The sequence below is a fragment of the Mollisia scopiformis genome (genome assembly GCF_001500285.1).
Source record: "Mollisia scopiformis unplaced genomic scaffold LY89scaffold_2, whole genome shotgun sequence".
Classification (NCBI taxonomy): domain Eukaryota; kingdom Fungi; phylum Ascomycota; class Leotiomycetes; order Helotiales; family Mollisiaceae; genus Mollisia; species Mollisia scopiformis.
Window position 1 is genome coordinate 1666128 of NW_017263582.1, and position 12533 is coordinate 1678660.

The following is a 12533-nucleotide window of genomic DNA, read 5'->3' on the forward strand; positions in this document are numbered from 1 at the left end:
CCAGAGCCTGACGCCCCAATGGCGCTAACAGAGCCTCGCCATGCCCATCTTATCCTGTTGTGGGACGGCCTTGGTCGCTCACTGATCTGTTGAAACGTTGATGTTAGCAAGCTTCAAATGTCCAGCCTGCTCCTGTGTGTAGCTTTGTGGATGTTCCAGGCAGCTCTGAGCGTAATACGTACTCGATCTCGTCCTAAGCTGGTCAGTTCGAGTGATGCGAGCTTGGTGGGATTCTCAAGTGCATACCTCTGTGAGAAGGCGTGGAGCCTTGAACACAAAGACTTCATTCCTCTCCTTGGCATGCATAGTCAGTCATGTTGTATACAAGCATCTGATTATGACCGGGGCTGATGAGGCTCGGAGATGCTTACAACAATAGCGATAGGTCGCCTGAAGAGCTTTTTCAAGAGATCTTCTAGTTTTTTCCGGTCGACGTAGTGCGCCTGAGCGGGCAATATCGTGTTTTCGACTAGAGGCATCGCGGCGGTACGTTGAATGGTGTGATGCGGGTCGGTTGATGCTTTGGAAAACTATGAGGATGGTCAGTGGAGAGGGACCGCCCACCGAGAAGCTATATACCGGGCGACATGTGGGACAAGCGTGGGGTCCTAAATTGTGCTACCAATAGACGCCTCTCTGAAAGCAGTATTGCTGCTTTTTTGATGCAGACAGCCATCACGCTGGCCTTGTCGGACTAGCACATGTTGGGGCCGAAATGGAGTGTGCCTGCATGTAAACCTTGGTACGGGGTAGCATTCTCGTAGCCTCACTTTGATACTCAGTAAGCAGCCGGGTGAGTGTTTCCAGCCTCATTTTGAAGTCTTTCAATACGAGACGTCTGTTCCTCCCTTCGAAAGATTTTTCTCTGCAGAGCATTCATCATGTCGCAGTCTTTCAAAGAATTCGCCTTGGGAGGCAGTCCGAGCATCACGGAGAGCGAGATGCCTCCACGAGCAAAGTCCTTGAACTTTGAAGGCAATGATAATTCACAGCCTTACACGACAAGGAATCATCATAGAGTTTAGTCAGTATTACCACTTCCCTAGACAAGATCATAGACTGACTTGTTTGCTGTTGACAGTAAGCACTTGAACCAGTGGCATATTCTCGTTCGTTTTCTCCCTCGAATTACTATATGAACGTGGCTGATGAAGTACCTAATAGTTGATTACGATTAGCGGAGTTATTGGAATGGGTCTCTTTGCCAACAGTGGCGAGATTCTCAGAATAGCTGGACCGATGGGTGGCATAACGGCCTACCTTATTGTTGGCATATTCGTCATTTGTGTGATGGAATGTATTGCGGAGATGGTTGGTCACTGGCCTATTGCAAATTGCATGTTCGAGTTCGTTGCCAAATTTGTGGATAAAGACTTGGCTGTAGTTGTTGGTATTGCTTATTGGTATGTGTCTGTTCACAGCATTTCTCCTCCACGTTCTGCTAGGTTGTCGTTCGTGTAGCACTCATCGAGGTATCTCGTTCTGGCTACAACCCAGAACATTCATCAAAGCCAACCAAGTATCTAGACTCCGGTAGGGACTAACTTTGTTAGGTACTGCTATGCAATTGGCTTTGCTACCTTGATCGTTGTTGCCGCAAACCTGGCAAGCTTCTGGACCTGGTCAAGCACCATACAGGACTTGATCTTCACAGTGGGTATAATGGCAATACTAATAGCAATCAACTGCCTTGGTGTGCTCTGGTATGCTAGAGTAGAGAGTGTACTAGGCTGGATGAAGATCTTGCTGGTCGTTGGCTCTTTCTTGACCATGCTCGGTATCAATCTTTCAGGTAAGACGGGACTCGGAAGAATTTGTGATCGTTACTAATGTATCAGATACTGGTGCGGACACGCCTAATGGCAGGATAGGGAAATCAAGTGAGCTGCTTCTCAATTTTGATTGTTGTTATAATTGTTGACTTGCTATTTAGACATCGATGATGGCTATCAACACGATCCAAATGTTGCCAGGAACACCGGAGTCGCCGTCCTGTACGTATTGTGGCAAGCTCCAATCTACAATCACTGACCAATGCTACAGAGTCGCCATCCCTATTGCAGCATATGCATATTGCGGTGTCGAAATCGTAGCCGTCACCGCACTCGAAGCTAAAAATGAGCAGTCATTGAAGTTTCCTGCGAAGTGGATAGCCTGGATCACCACCTTAGCCTACGTCATAAGTGTAATTGGGTTCTACTTGAATGTGAGCTGGCTAGATGTCGCGCTCCCAATCATGGAAGGACGAAAGAACGAGATGTCCAACAACACAATAACAACTCCGTCAAACTCGACAACCATGCAAAACACTGCTCTGGTTATCATTGCTACTCTGGAAGCAAAAGTACCTGCATTACCAAGTATTCTTAACATTGGTCTCATTATTGCGGTGCTAAGTACTTCAAATACGTGCCTTTACGTTGCTTCACGGACACTCTTTGGCCTTACTCGAAAAATCGATAAAAATGATCCAATCTGGGGATGGATGTTAAGATTCAGTCGAACGACTCCTAGGACGAGAATCCCTGCTTTTGCTCTGTTGTTCTCGGCGTTGTCGTTCTGCTGGGTTCCGTTCTTGCGTTTTAGCAAGAGTCTCACCAACCAGGAAGTAAATTTTCACTCTACCCGGTATTGTGTTACCTGTTTCTGACACTTTCAATAGCTTCAGGAAATCATGAGCGCAATAGCAACTGTTGGTGTGGTTATTGTCTGGGCTGCGCTTTGTGCTGCTTTCATTCGATATCGTTGGTGGTAAGCGAAGTTAACTTTCAGTCAAGTGGTGTATACATGTTAATATTTTGACAGGTTGAAGATGTGGGAGGGGGAACTGGTCGGTCGTTATAAAGAATATAACTACTGGCTGATAGAGAATAATACTGTCCCTTTCAGAACGGTTCTTGGCGGATACCAACCTGCTCCTGCTTGGATAGGTCTTATTTCGTGTATCTTGATCATCCTCGTCTTTTCCACTGCTAGTTGGTGGGATAACGAAGAGAAGGGCGACGCGGTTGTTGCTGCGTTGGCTGGGGTATGTGGCACTCAAATCTATCCTTGCTCCTTTAGGTGACTGACTTAGTATAGCCATTGATCCTGTTCGGCATTTGGGGTGTTCGGAAAGGTTTCAAATGGCGCAGTGGTCGCGTAGAGTGGTATGTAAAACTGGGTACTTGGGAGGAACTTAAGAAAGTTCTGGACCTACTGCGAGGATCAAGAGAGAGCGACGACAATAATGATGACCCAGCAACCGACCAGCCCGTTCAACAAGAACATTCAGTGGCATCACCGTCATGGAGAGCACCTAATTTCCCCAATTTACCCACGTGGTTAGGTGGGGGCGGGAACGTGTTCACACCACTCTCTGACCAGGATCCAGTCCACGATTTCTATCGTGGAAATAACAGTGGAAATGTATCACCGGCTACTAGACCCGCGTACGGATCCTTAGGCATCCACGACCCGAACGGCTTCGAATTGGTTCACAATCCCTCACATGGATCCGAAGCAGGACATACAAGAGCCTCTGACCTATACAGGGTCTCGATTCCAGGTTCCCCGAGACGAAAGCCTGTACCTAGTACAGGCTCCATTTCTGTTCACAGTGAACTGAACTTGGGCGACTCAATGCAACGACTAAGCCCACCAACGTCAGCAGCAAATTACACGCAATTCAACTCAGCGAGAAGCCTGTCCCTCGCAGATATCTCACCTGCGGTATCGACAAGAAGGAGTAGCAATACGCTACTTCCTCCTGAACGCAGCGATTTCTTGGGACCTGGGCTGTCGAGACCGGCTCTGGTTGATGAGCGAGATCTTTCTCCGCAGGATAGTATGAGGAGAGTGGTCTGGGGACAGCAGTTGACGCCACAGTCACCAGGGGAGCGGATCTCAAGAAAAGCTGTCAGTGAACCTGATACGGGACCCATGCGTACAGGAGACAGGCAGAGATTGCAGAGGTCGAGGGAGAGGGAAGGATTAAGGGATGAGGCGCTGAGGGAGGGATCGATTCCTGCTCCTCCGGCTCAGTATCAGCCTAGGGGTTCTGGCGATATCGTTGATGAGGCTTTGGAGTAATGGGAATGGATCAAATTGTTACCGGAAGATTGATATATCCGAGCATTGGCGTCTTGGTTTAGCTATTATCAATCTTTTCTTTCTCTTTCGAAATATCCTCAGAATATTAGGGCAATAGAACTTCTCAAGGCAAAACCTCCCCTCCCTTCCAATCCCAACACCTCCCCCTCCCCTCGATGCCCACCCCCCTCATAACCTCCAACATCTTCTCCACCGCAAACCCCACCTCAAACAGTTTCCCCTCCTCCACATTCCCCCAAAACTCCCTACTAAGCCCCGTCTTCACCGTCCCCGGATGATACGCTATCGCCATCGCCTTCTCCCCCGCTCTGGCCGCCAAATACAAATCCAGACTCTTCGTAAACGAATTAACCCCTGCTTTGGACGCGCGATACGAATACCAGCCTCCCAATCGGTTATCGGTCGTCGAGCCGACGCGCGCGGACATGTTGAGCCAGGTTGCGTGGGGTGGGAGGCCTGGTGATGAGGGGGAGGGGAGGGAGGTTGATTTCTTGGGGAGGAAGGGGGAGAAGTGTTTGGAGAGGAGCATGGGGGCTATTGTGTTGATTGCGAAGGTTTGGAGGAGGTGAGAGTGCGTGAGTTGGCTGGGTGATTTTTCGGGGTGCAGGATGCCGGGGATGCAGAAGGAGAGGTGGAGGTGGTGGTTTGAGGATGGTGGGAAGAGGGAGGCGGCTTTTTGGGCGGCGGCGGAGATTGTTGCTTCATCTTGGATTTTGTGAGTTGGAAGAAGGGAAATGAGGGGAATGAGGGTGGGTTATTACCGGTGACGTCTACTTCTAGTACTATGAGACGAGAGGGATCAACGTCTTTGAGGTCTGATAATATGTTCTTTTTCACGCTCGTGATGTCTTTTCTAGCTGTTGCTACGACGGGGATTGTAGTTGTGAGGAGTAATTGTCGTGTTAATTCGAAGCCGATTCCTCGACTTGCCGGACAGATTAATGACCATGCCATCTTGGATCGCTATATGAGAAGGATTCATACCCAGTGTGAATTAGGAATGTGAGGGTTGAGAGTGAAGATTGATATTGAGGGACTTCAATGACAACATGAACAGGGATCTTTGATCGTCGGAACCCTGGTCTAGAGACACTAAATGCGGGAGCCTTCCCGCTTCGACGATAGTTCGTGGAAGGGTGGACTTCGAGCTGCAATTTTGAGCTTGTAGTTCCAGAGAAGGGCTGTCGTATTTAAGAAGCCCAAGAATAGACAGGGTTTGACAGTACAAGTAAAATGGAGTGTCTGTGGATACTTAGGAGATGTGACACCGCTTTTCCGGTGATCCAAAAGAGACCTCCAAGCCACTTGGCTCTTGAGCAGCAATTTTCTGGCTGAAATTGATTTCCAACGCTGACACTATTGTCATTTACACACACAACATAGTATAACTACAAGGCAAGCCAGACACCATGCCGTCTAGAATGTAATGCAGCGATCGAAGGCAGAACTTAGGTATATTGTAGCAAAACACGCAATTATAGAGCAACGTCTTGGAAACTCGAATGACCAGGTGTCTGAGAACCAGACCCATTTCCTTCTTCGGCAGTTTCCCTCCCCTTTTCTTCTGGCTCGTCTGGTTCGTCTGAGTCTTCAGATGCAGGTGCTGCTGGCCGAAGTGCTACCTTGTGCTGATCTCTGTCTTCAACTCTGACTTTCTGCTCGTCTGGAATAGCTGTCTTTTCTTTTTCCTCTTCCTCATCTCCCTCCTCTTCGCTGTCCTCCTCCTCCTGGTTAGGGACATCCTTGGCTGGTGGCGTGGGAGGAATTGCTTGACTCGAACCATTCGTTTGTCCATTGGCCGGAGGACTGGTGGGAGGCGATTTTGGTTGTTCAGTTGGTGGTGCCTGTTGTGGGATTTCGGCTTGTGCAATTTGACGTTGTCTCGGATCAGCATCAAGATAATATTGTCTGACTCCCACGATCCGTCCACCTCGCTCACAGCCTTCAACCCATTCTGGTCTTACGACTGGAATATTCATCTCGACGGCCTTCTCCCAGTCTATGCCTCTTCCTTCTGTGGTGACGAAATGTGTAGTGTCAATCCTGACTGAAGGTGCAATCTTTGCTCCTATTCTCTCAATTGCCTTCGTGAGACTCTCTTTGAGTTGCGAAGGCAAGATACCAGGCGTGACTGTGATACCACTCAGATCCGTCATCTTGTGCGTCTTGACAACCACCTTCTCACTGCTGTATGTACCGGCACTCGTTCTCAACACCAAGTGAAATGTGTATTCCGTATCAACTGCCAAGCCACTGATCTTCGTGCTCTGCATTTGTGTTGGTCTTGGAATATTGCCCGCCTTCTGCCCGTTGCGGAAAAGGGACAGTGATATACATTCTGCAGTTGCCGTTTCAATTGGGTCCCATTCGAGGACTACAGATGTTTGGGTCGCATTTCTGCATCGGAGGACTGGCGCAGCAGGTTCGCTTTCACCAAACGAGGAGTAGATGGCATCTTGGAGAGCGTGGAAAGCAGCTTGGGATTTCTGCTCGGAGGCGACGTTGCGGGCGACAGTAATATCGACTATACTGCCCGAGGAGATATTAGGAGGGAGGAGAATCGAGGGAAATTCAATCTAGATGAGGTGTTAGAGGTATGATCGTGTGCAGGGACATTGTTGAGTTTGAGAATGGAAACTTACAAGTCTTTTGTCCTGAGTTAGGAGGACGGCGACGCCTGCATCGACCTTGCCGACGGTCAGTGAGATCAGCATCTTTGGTCTCTAATGTGAGGTTCGGAGTGTTCGAGAGTCAATACGTTGCGATAACTTTCAAGCTTGCGAACGCGACGAAGCTCGGACCCGCTGTGTGCTCTTGATTGGTCAAAATGCAAGGCTGGCAAATGGTGAGACCATGAATGAAATTGAGTGAACAGTTAACAGTCGCTGACATACAAATAGAGCTTAAATTGTAGTGGAATTTTATGAGCTTTGATATCTAAAAATCGCTCTTTCTGTTCTTACACCTGGGTTTGGTCCACGTCCTTGTGATCCCCGCTTATATACACCTTTAGTATGTACATCTGTAGCCTCGTGGCCATTCGCCTTCTGCCATCGATCCCTAGAATTCACCCAGATCATATGCTTGACTGCAGCATCCGTCTGCTCAATCAAAGCATCATTGTTTATCTTCAAGATTGGTGGCGTTGCTCCAAGCATAGCCGTCCCGATCATCGGTTGTCTCCTCCTCGAACCAGGTAACGTGGATCCATCTGGTGCGAATCCCTCTTTCCACAATGATTCCGTGAAAGCGTTTCTCAACCTTCTTGCACACCAGCTCCGTACCGTTCTCTTTCCAACAGCCATGTGTGAGAGGGCAGACCACCATAAAGAGTCTGTTCGTTCAGCCCAACGTTTGAGATGTATTGAGGACAAGATCGCACTTTGGACTTGCGAGTTCTCTGTCCATCTCATTGCATTGAGGGTGTAGCAATGCTCAGCTCTGAATTTGAGGCTTATGGCTGCTTCTCCTTTACGGACTTTTGGCGTGAAATTCAGCAAGGCATGGTAATCGAGGATTGTGTTTCCTTTGTTTGAAGCCTTTGGGCGAAGAGCTGCCGGTAATGTTGTCCGTCTCGACATGGTAAGGACTGGAAGGAATATTATGACAAATTAAAGAGGGTCTTGGTAGTCATAATGAGCCATAGCTGCTCACGCAGATTGGCGCAGCATCGAGGACGTTTCGAGGACTCTAATGAGTAACAATCGTATTGCAAACTCGACCAGTTTTCTCGCTTGGAAACAAAGGAGCCCAAACACTTTAGCGGCGATCCGCATGTGACGCACAAGCCTAAAGTCCACCCCGCCAACAATCCACCAGTCCATTTCACAACCACAACAACTTAAAAGCCCGCCACAACTCTCAGCGGACTTATCCAAATAACTTCAACTTCTCCAACAGACATTCAACAACTACGCCGCAAGCCTACACAGTAACTCAGTCACCATGCCTAAGAATAAGGGAAAGGTAAGCGCCCAAGACCTCGCCACGGCGCAGAGCGCAACAAAGGCACAAAGCTGACCACATCCACAAACAGGGAGGAAAGAATCGTCGTCGTGGAAAGAACGAGAACGACAACGAAAAGCGTGAACTCACATTCAAGGAAGAAGGCCAAGGTACCATCTGCCCTCTGTGAAAAAACCCGCCGAACACGCCTGCTAACCTACTCTCTCTCTGTCCAGAATATGCTCAAGTCCTCAAGATGCTCGGAAACGGCCGTCTCGAAGCCCTGTGTTTCGACGGCTCCAAACGCCTCGCACATATCCGTGGTAAACTCCGCAAGAAGGTCTGGATCAACCAGGGCGATATCATCCTCCTCTCGCTCCGCGACTACCAAGACGAGAAGGGAGACGTGATCTTGAAGTACAGCGCCGACGAGGCGAGATCGCTCAAGGCGTATGGAGAATTGCCCGAATCTGCGAAGATCAACGAGACGGATACCTACGGACAAGAGGGCGACGGAGACTGTAATTTCGAGTTCGACGAGGACCGGAGTGAGAGCGATGATGATGAGGAGGGCGGAAAGGGCAAGGAGGTCGATGTTGATGAGATCTAGAGGGTCTGGGGTGTAAGACTGTCTTCTCTCTCAATCTCGTGGATGCAACGCAGAGTCAAGATCTAGACTTACGGGCCCATCCTGAGAACCTCGACAGCAATTTTACTTTGTTACTCGACTGGTTAATGGATTGCAGTGGGAGAGACGTTGCGATCCATTGGCTAGGACTTTTTCTTTCAGATGTTTTTTTGTTTTCCGAGTTGTCTTGATACTTGCGGTCATGGTCATTGGGCATTGACGGCTTTGCATCAAGCATCCTACATAGACTAGAATACACGCAATGCATTTACATATCTTCACAGTCTTCAGGCACTTTTGTGAACTCTTGCGTTGATTATATTCAACTATAACCACATTACCTAACTCCACGAGCGAAATGCCTTGACGATTTCTAACCACCGAGTCAAGAACAAGTCGCTAACTTCACAACGCCGCTTGCACCAAAAGGTCTTCATCAGAATATAAACCTTTTTCTAATCCCAATCATCGTTGTCTCCTTCATCATCTGTACACAGTCAGTATTTTGAGTAGACCCAGAATTTGAGGATACAACTTACCACTAGCACTGACTTTCTGCTTCCGCTTGTTCAAAGCAGCCGCTAAAGCATCAGCCAACCCACCGCCTCCACCACCAGATGCCCCAGCAGGAGGCAATCCGCTACCAGCAGGTCCTGTGTCAGCACCGCCAGGAACTATAGCTGCACTTCTATCCCTGACCAAACTCTTGTCGACTTTCTTAAGAGCTCCGATTCCACCAGCCTTTTGAATACCAGCCAATAAGTCTGCTCGCTCGCCTGTGGGAGCTGGTATGGCTGGTACACCTGATTGATAGCCTGAATCTCGGTTTGGTGGTGGGGGAGGAGGAGCAGGTGGTCCTCCAAAAGATGGTGGGGGTGGTGGAGGAGCGGGAGGGCCATTGGAAGACGGCATTGGCGGAGGAGGAGGTGGGGGAGGAGCATTTGATTGGGGGAGAGGCGGAGGTGGGGGTGCACTGGACTGAGGTAATGGCGGGGGAGGAGGTGCACTTGATTGCGGCAAAGGAGGAGGTGGCGGGGGCCCGGAATCTCTCGAAGGAGGTGGAGGAACTGGCCGACTTGATGCAGGCGGTAGAGGAGGAGCATAGGATGTAGGCGCTGAGGGTGTCTTCGGAGGCAATGGAGGCGGAGGCAATCCGCTTGGAGGTACCGCATGAGAATAAGAGTTCGAAGTATCTCGGGCAGGAGGAGGTGGTGGGACGGCTCCTCGAGAGGGTGTTGGAGGCGGGTTTGTCTTCCTTGGTCCTAAGAACGGAGGAGGTACACCAAATTTTGATCCCGACTCCCCAGGCTCATATTCCTCGTTTGGAGTCTTCGGAGGTCTTGGAGGAGGAGGCGGACCTGGGTTGGATAATGATGAAGCATGATTTCTAGCAGGAGCTCTGTCGATATTTGCAAACTTTCCTGCATCTGGTAATGGTGGGGGAGCAGCAAATCTTGGTGGAGGTGGTCCTCGAGGCGGGGAAGGTTCTCGTGGAGGCGTTGGCTCTCGAGGAGGTTCGGCTTTCGCTGCAGATCGTCTTGCTGGAGGTGGTGCCGGGGGAGCACCTCTGCCACGTCCCGATGGGACCTGCTGAGGGCTTTCGGATCTAGTCCTCGTTGGACCTGCTGGAGGCGGAGGTGGGGGTGGTGCTTTGACCCGTTGATTCTCTATTCCATTTGGAGATGAAAGGTTCTGTGCAGCTTGTTGTTGTCTGATATAATCTGCAATGAAGTCCTGGTTGTCCCGAATCAAATCATCCGTGATTCCCATTTGCTTCAAGTCATCTCCCCAGGTCTCCCTCCAATTCGCATCGATGGCATCGAGTGCAGCAAATTGAGATCTTCCACCATTGATACTGCCACCTGACATCCGATGATTATTCGCAGGAGGAAGGACATAGCTCGGCGAATCGGGTGGGGTAGGTTGAATGGATGGAGCAGATGAGTGTCGATGTCCGCCAAAGAAACCTCCCAGTAAACCGTGCCTATGTCCTTGCTGAGGAGCTGAACCACCAAATGGATTTGACTTTGTCATCTTGCTAGCATTCTTCTCTCGATCGTTCATCTTCTTGAGAAACTGCTTGGCCTCCTTCTCGTCTACGAACGATAACCCAGCTAGACATTCCTCAGTCTCGAAAGTATGGAAAAACGTCCTGTCCTGATTATAAGACCAAGTATCGTAGATCTCTTGGTCCCATATTACTCCTCGATTCGCAGGCTGTCCATAAATTAGCAATCTTTCAACGAGTCAAGTCACAGCGGCTTGACAACGAGGGGCACATACCGAAACATCGACGAGCTTCAACCAGTACGTATTACCCACGAGATCGTTCGCAAGGACAGCCGCACCTTGCAGACCAGTGTAAGTCCATCTGCTGCGATTAGGGTATGCGATATAGAGTCTAGCAACGGCCACCGCCTGTATCTTGTTCGTAGCCTTAGGAACCTGCCGCTTGACCGTTTCCTTATCTTCGTCGGACAATATCGAAGGCATCTTGACTCCTCAAACGTTTCTTAGCCTCGAGGGCTCAATACAAGATCGTGCTTTCGAGTCGGATCGTTCCGTTTGTCGTTATAGTTTCGAAACAAGAGTTGGGAGATTAATACGAGCCGATGGCACTGCCTGAGCGCATTGGACCATGTAATGAAGGACAACTTCGTCGTTGATGGAAGGACAATCAACCGAAGTCCTGACTGTGAATGAGTGAAGTGGCCTATAGGCAGACGCACGAAGCAATGATTCCATTCACACGACCAAAACGTCGAAGCTGCGGGTTTGTGCTGCAGTGCTAACGACGTAAATGCCAAATGCCAAGGAGGGATTTGCGAGGATCAAGCGCGCTTCAGCCACACCATACCGCCGACCTTTTCGAAGCCCACCGAAGGCGGCAACTTTTGGTCGGATATCAACGCGCGTTCAATATCTGAATGTCCGAGTTCAACAGGTAGATAAATAGATTCTCATTCGAATTGAATGCTGCCTGTATGGTCGTCACAGTCATTACCCTATCTACCTAGGGTCACTTCATCACTGCTCACTGTCAAACTTTTGATCCAATAATAGGGTCCATGTCAATCCATGTCACTGGCCCAACGATGAGCTCATTCAGCGTTTCAGTAGGACAATACAACAGTTGGTATCGAAGTATGTGTGTTCATGTGTTCATGAGGCCAGACTGATAATGTATCACTACAACTTAGCTACTCCATGAAGCTTTTTTTACAAACATTCTTTGTCCATGATGCTACACTCAATTCCTCGTCTCAAATCTTAGATCCTCTGGTTCCTGTCAGCAAAGGTTTTGGGCCAATATAAGCACTACAACAAGCATACCAGAAAAGCATTACTTGTTCAATGCCTGAGCCTTTGCTTGACGCTCTTCCTTGGTTCCCTCTTGTTGAGCACTGAAGTTTTCAGGAATGGCTGGACCTGGGTTTGCTTCGTGGTGGCGGAACTCGACTTGTTCTCCCTTCGGTGGTCCTTGATCATGAATTGGGTGATCACTAGCATTCGACTCGGTCTTGCTCGAAGCATTCTTCATGACATGCTCCGTGGCAGCGCCAGCGCCGTGGTCCTACTGTCCAGTAAGTATTATAAACTTGTGAGCGCTTTGAGTGCTGTAAAGCTTTGAAGCTCCCATAGCACAATGTAGCAAAACTCTAGGGTGTAGGAATAACTCACATCAACATCTTCTTTACCTGCAGGCATGGTGAATTGTTATGTAGAAACTTTTAATGGACTTGTCAAATACAAACTTCTTGAATTCTTGAAGAGGAGAATAGAGTCAGATGGGACATTTAGAACTTACCCCTCTGCCATTTTATGGGATTGCCCCTCCATTAAACCCTATGACGTTGCGAATCGCGTG

At 49.1% G+C, this 12533-nt stretch overlaps 8 protein-coding genes across 8 annotated transcripts; 3 read left to right on the forward strand and 5 right to left on the reverse strand.

Annotated features, from left to right (window-relative positions):
• The first annotated feature begins 36 nt into the window (after window positions 1-36).
• On the forward strand, window positions 37-453 carry LY89DRAFT_680282 (uncharacterized protein). The gene has a single exon (XM_018214041.1). The coding sequence runs from the start codon at window positions 118-120 to the stop codon at window positions 349-351; it is 234 nt and encodes a 77-aa protein (XP_018077898.1). The 5' UTR covers window positions 37-117; the 3' UTR covers window positions 352-453.
• On the forward strand, window positions 441-4202 carry LY89DRAFT_777274 (uncharacterized protein). Its single transcript, XM_018222131.1, has 10 exons — window positions 441-1024; window positions 1082-1109; window positions 1165-1403; window positions 1554-1792; window positions 1839-1880; window positions 1934-1994; window positions 2044-2608; window positions 2663-2751; window positions 2806-3028; window positions 3082-4202. Exons 1-10 carry the CDS (start codon window positions 882-884, stop codon window positions 4069-4071), a joined length of 2619 nt encoding a protein of 872 aa, XP_018077899.1. The 5' UTR covers window positions 441-881; the 3' UTR covers window positions 4072-4202.
• Window positions 4196-5384, reverse strand: LY89DRAFT_713974 (NAD(P)-binding protein; the record flags this gene model as incomplete). Its single annotated transcript, XM_018218095.1, has 2 exons — window positions 4854-5384; window positions 4196-4797 (listed from the first exon to the last, which is right to left on the reverse strand). The coding sequence occupies exons 1-2, from the start codon at window positions 5044-5046 to the stop codon at window positions 4196-4198; spliced, it is 795 nt and encodes a 264-aa protein (XP_018077900.1). The 5' UTR covers window positions 5047-5384.
• Window positions 5385-5436: 52 nt separating this feature from the next.
• On the reverse strand, window positions 5437-6862 carry LY89DRAFT_635860 (uncharacterized protein). The gene is made up of 2 exons (XM_018211463.1): window positions 6735-6862; window positions 5437-6668 (listed from the first exon to the last, which is right to left on the reverse strand). Exons 1-2 carry the CDS (start codon window positions 6804-6806, stop codon window positions 5568-5570), a joined length of 1173 nt encoding a protein of 390 aa, XP_018077901.1. The 5' UTR covers window positions 6807-6862; the 3' UTR covers window positions 5437-5567.
• An 82-nt stretch (window positions 6863-6944) lies between these two features.
• On the reverse strand, window positions 6945-8093 carry LY89DRAFT_185625 (uncharacterized protein). Its single transcript, XM_018205659.1, has one exon. The coding sequence runs from the start codon at window positions 7671-7673 to the stop codon at window positions 7014-7016; it is 660 nt and encodes a 219-aa protein (XP_018077902.1). The 5' UTR covers window positions 7674-8093; the 3' UTR covers window positions 6945-7013.
• LY89DRAFT_680284 (nucleic acid-binding protein) lies at window positions 7934-8949 on the forward strand. Its single transcript, XM_018214042.1, has 3 exons — window positions 7934-8058; window positions 8129-8207; window positions 8274-8949. The coding sequence occupies exons 1-3, from the start codon at window positions 8038-8040 to the stop codon at window positions 8645-8647; spliced, it is 474 nt and encodes a 157-aa protein (XP_018077903.1). The 5' UTR covers window positions 7934-8037; the 3' UTR covers window positions 8648-8949.
• Window positions 8950-9077: 128 nt separating this feature from the next.
• Window positions 9078-11512, reverse strand: LY89DRAFT_713977 (WH1-domain-containing protein). The gene is made up of 3 exons (XM_018218096.1): window positions 10949-11512; window positions 9205-10882; window positions 9078-9152 (listed from the first exon to the last, which is right to left on the reverse strand). The coding sequence occupies exons 1-3, from the start codon at window positions 11156-11158 to the stop codon at window positions 9121-9123; spliced, it is 1920 nt and encodes a 639-aa protein (XP_018077904.1). The 5' UTR covers window positions 11159-11512; the 3' UTR covers window positions 9078-9120.
• A 309-nt stretch (window positions 11513-11821) lies between these two features.
• LY89DRAFT_680285 (uncharacterized protein) lies at window positions 11822-12478 on the reverse strand. Its single transcript, XM_018214043.1, has 2 exons — window positions 12347-12478; window positions 11822-12239 (listed from the first exon to the last, which is right to left on the reverse strand). The coding sequence occupies exons 1-2, from the start codon at window positions 12371-12373 to the stop codon at window positions 12009-12011; spliced, it is 258 nt and encodes an 85-aa protein (XP_018077905.1). The 5' UTR covers window positions 12374-12478; the 3' UTR covers window positions 11822-12008.
• Between the last annotated feature and the right edge of the window lie 55 nt (window positions 12479-12533).

Coding starts and splice junctions, on each gene's coding strand:
- LY89DRAFT_713977 (XM_018218096.1), bottom strand. CDS start 11,158: ATGCCTTCGATATTGTCCGACGAAGATAAGGAAACGGTCAAGCGGCAG. Junction 10,883..10,948: donor TGAAGCTCGTCGATGTTTCG/GTATGTGCCCCT, acceptor ATTTATGGACAG/CCTGCGAATCGAGGAGTAAT. Junction 9,153..9,204: donor GCAGAAAGTCAGTGCTAGTG/GTAAGTTGTATC, acceptor GACTGTGTACAG/ATGATGAAGGAGACAACGAT.
- LY89DRAFT_635860 (XM_018211463.1), bottom strand. CDS start 6,806: ATGCTGATCTCACTGACCGTCGGCAAGGTCGATGCAGGCGTCGCCGTC. Junction 6,669..6,734: donor TAACTCAGGACAAAAGACTT/GTAAGTTTCCAT, acceptor CACCTCATCTAG/ATTGAATTTCCCTCGATTCT.
- LY89DRAFT_680285 (XM_018214043.1), bottom strand. CDS start 12,373: ATGCCTGCAGGTAAAGAAGATGTTGAT. Junction 12,240..12,346: donor CAGGTAAAGAAGATGTTGAT/GTGAGTTATTCC, acceptor ACTGGACAGTAG/GACCACGGCGCTGGCGCTGC.
- LY89DRAFT_185625 (XM_018205659.1), bottom strand. CDS start 7,673: ATGTCGAGACGGACAACATTACCGGCAGCTCTTCGCCCAAAGGCTTCA.
- LY89DRAFT_777274 (XM_018222131.1), top strand. CDS start 882: ATGTCGCAGTCTTTCAAAGAATTCGCCTTGGGAGGCAGTCCGAGCATC. Junction 1,404..1,553: donor GTTGTTGGTATTGCTTATTG/GTATGTGTCTGT, acceptor TAACTTTGTTAG/GTACTGCTATGCAATTGGCT. Junction 1,793..1,838: donor GCTCGGTATCAATCTTTCAG/GTAAGACGGGAC, acceptor CTAATGTATCAG/ATACTGGTGCGGACACGCCT.
- LY89DRAFT_680284 (XM_018214042.1), top strand. CDS start 8,038: ATGCCTAAGAATAAGGGAAAG. Junction 8,059..8,128: donor TGCCTAAGAATAAGGGAAAG/GTAAGCGCCCAA, acceptor ATCCACAAACAG/GGAGGAAAGAATCGTCGTCG. Junction 8,208..8,273: donor ATTCAAGGAAGAAGGCCAAG/GTACCATCTGCC, acceptor CTCTCTGTCCAG/AATATGCTCAAGTCCTCAAG.
- LY89DRAFT_680282 (XM_018214041.1), top strand. CDS start 118: ATGTCCAGCCTGCTCCTGTGTGTAGCTTTGTGGATGTTCCAGGCAGCT.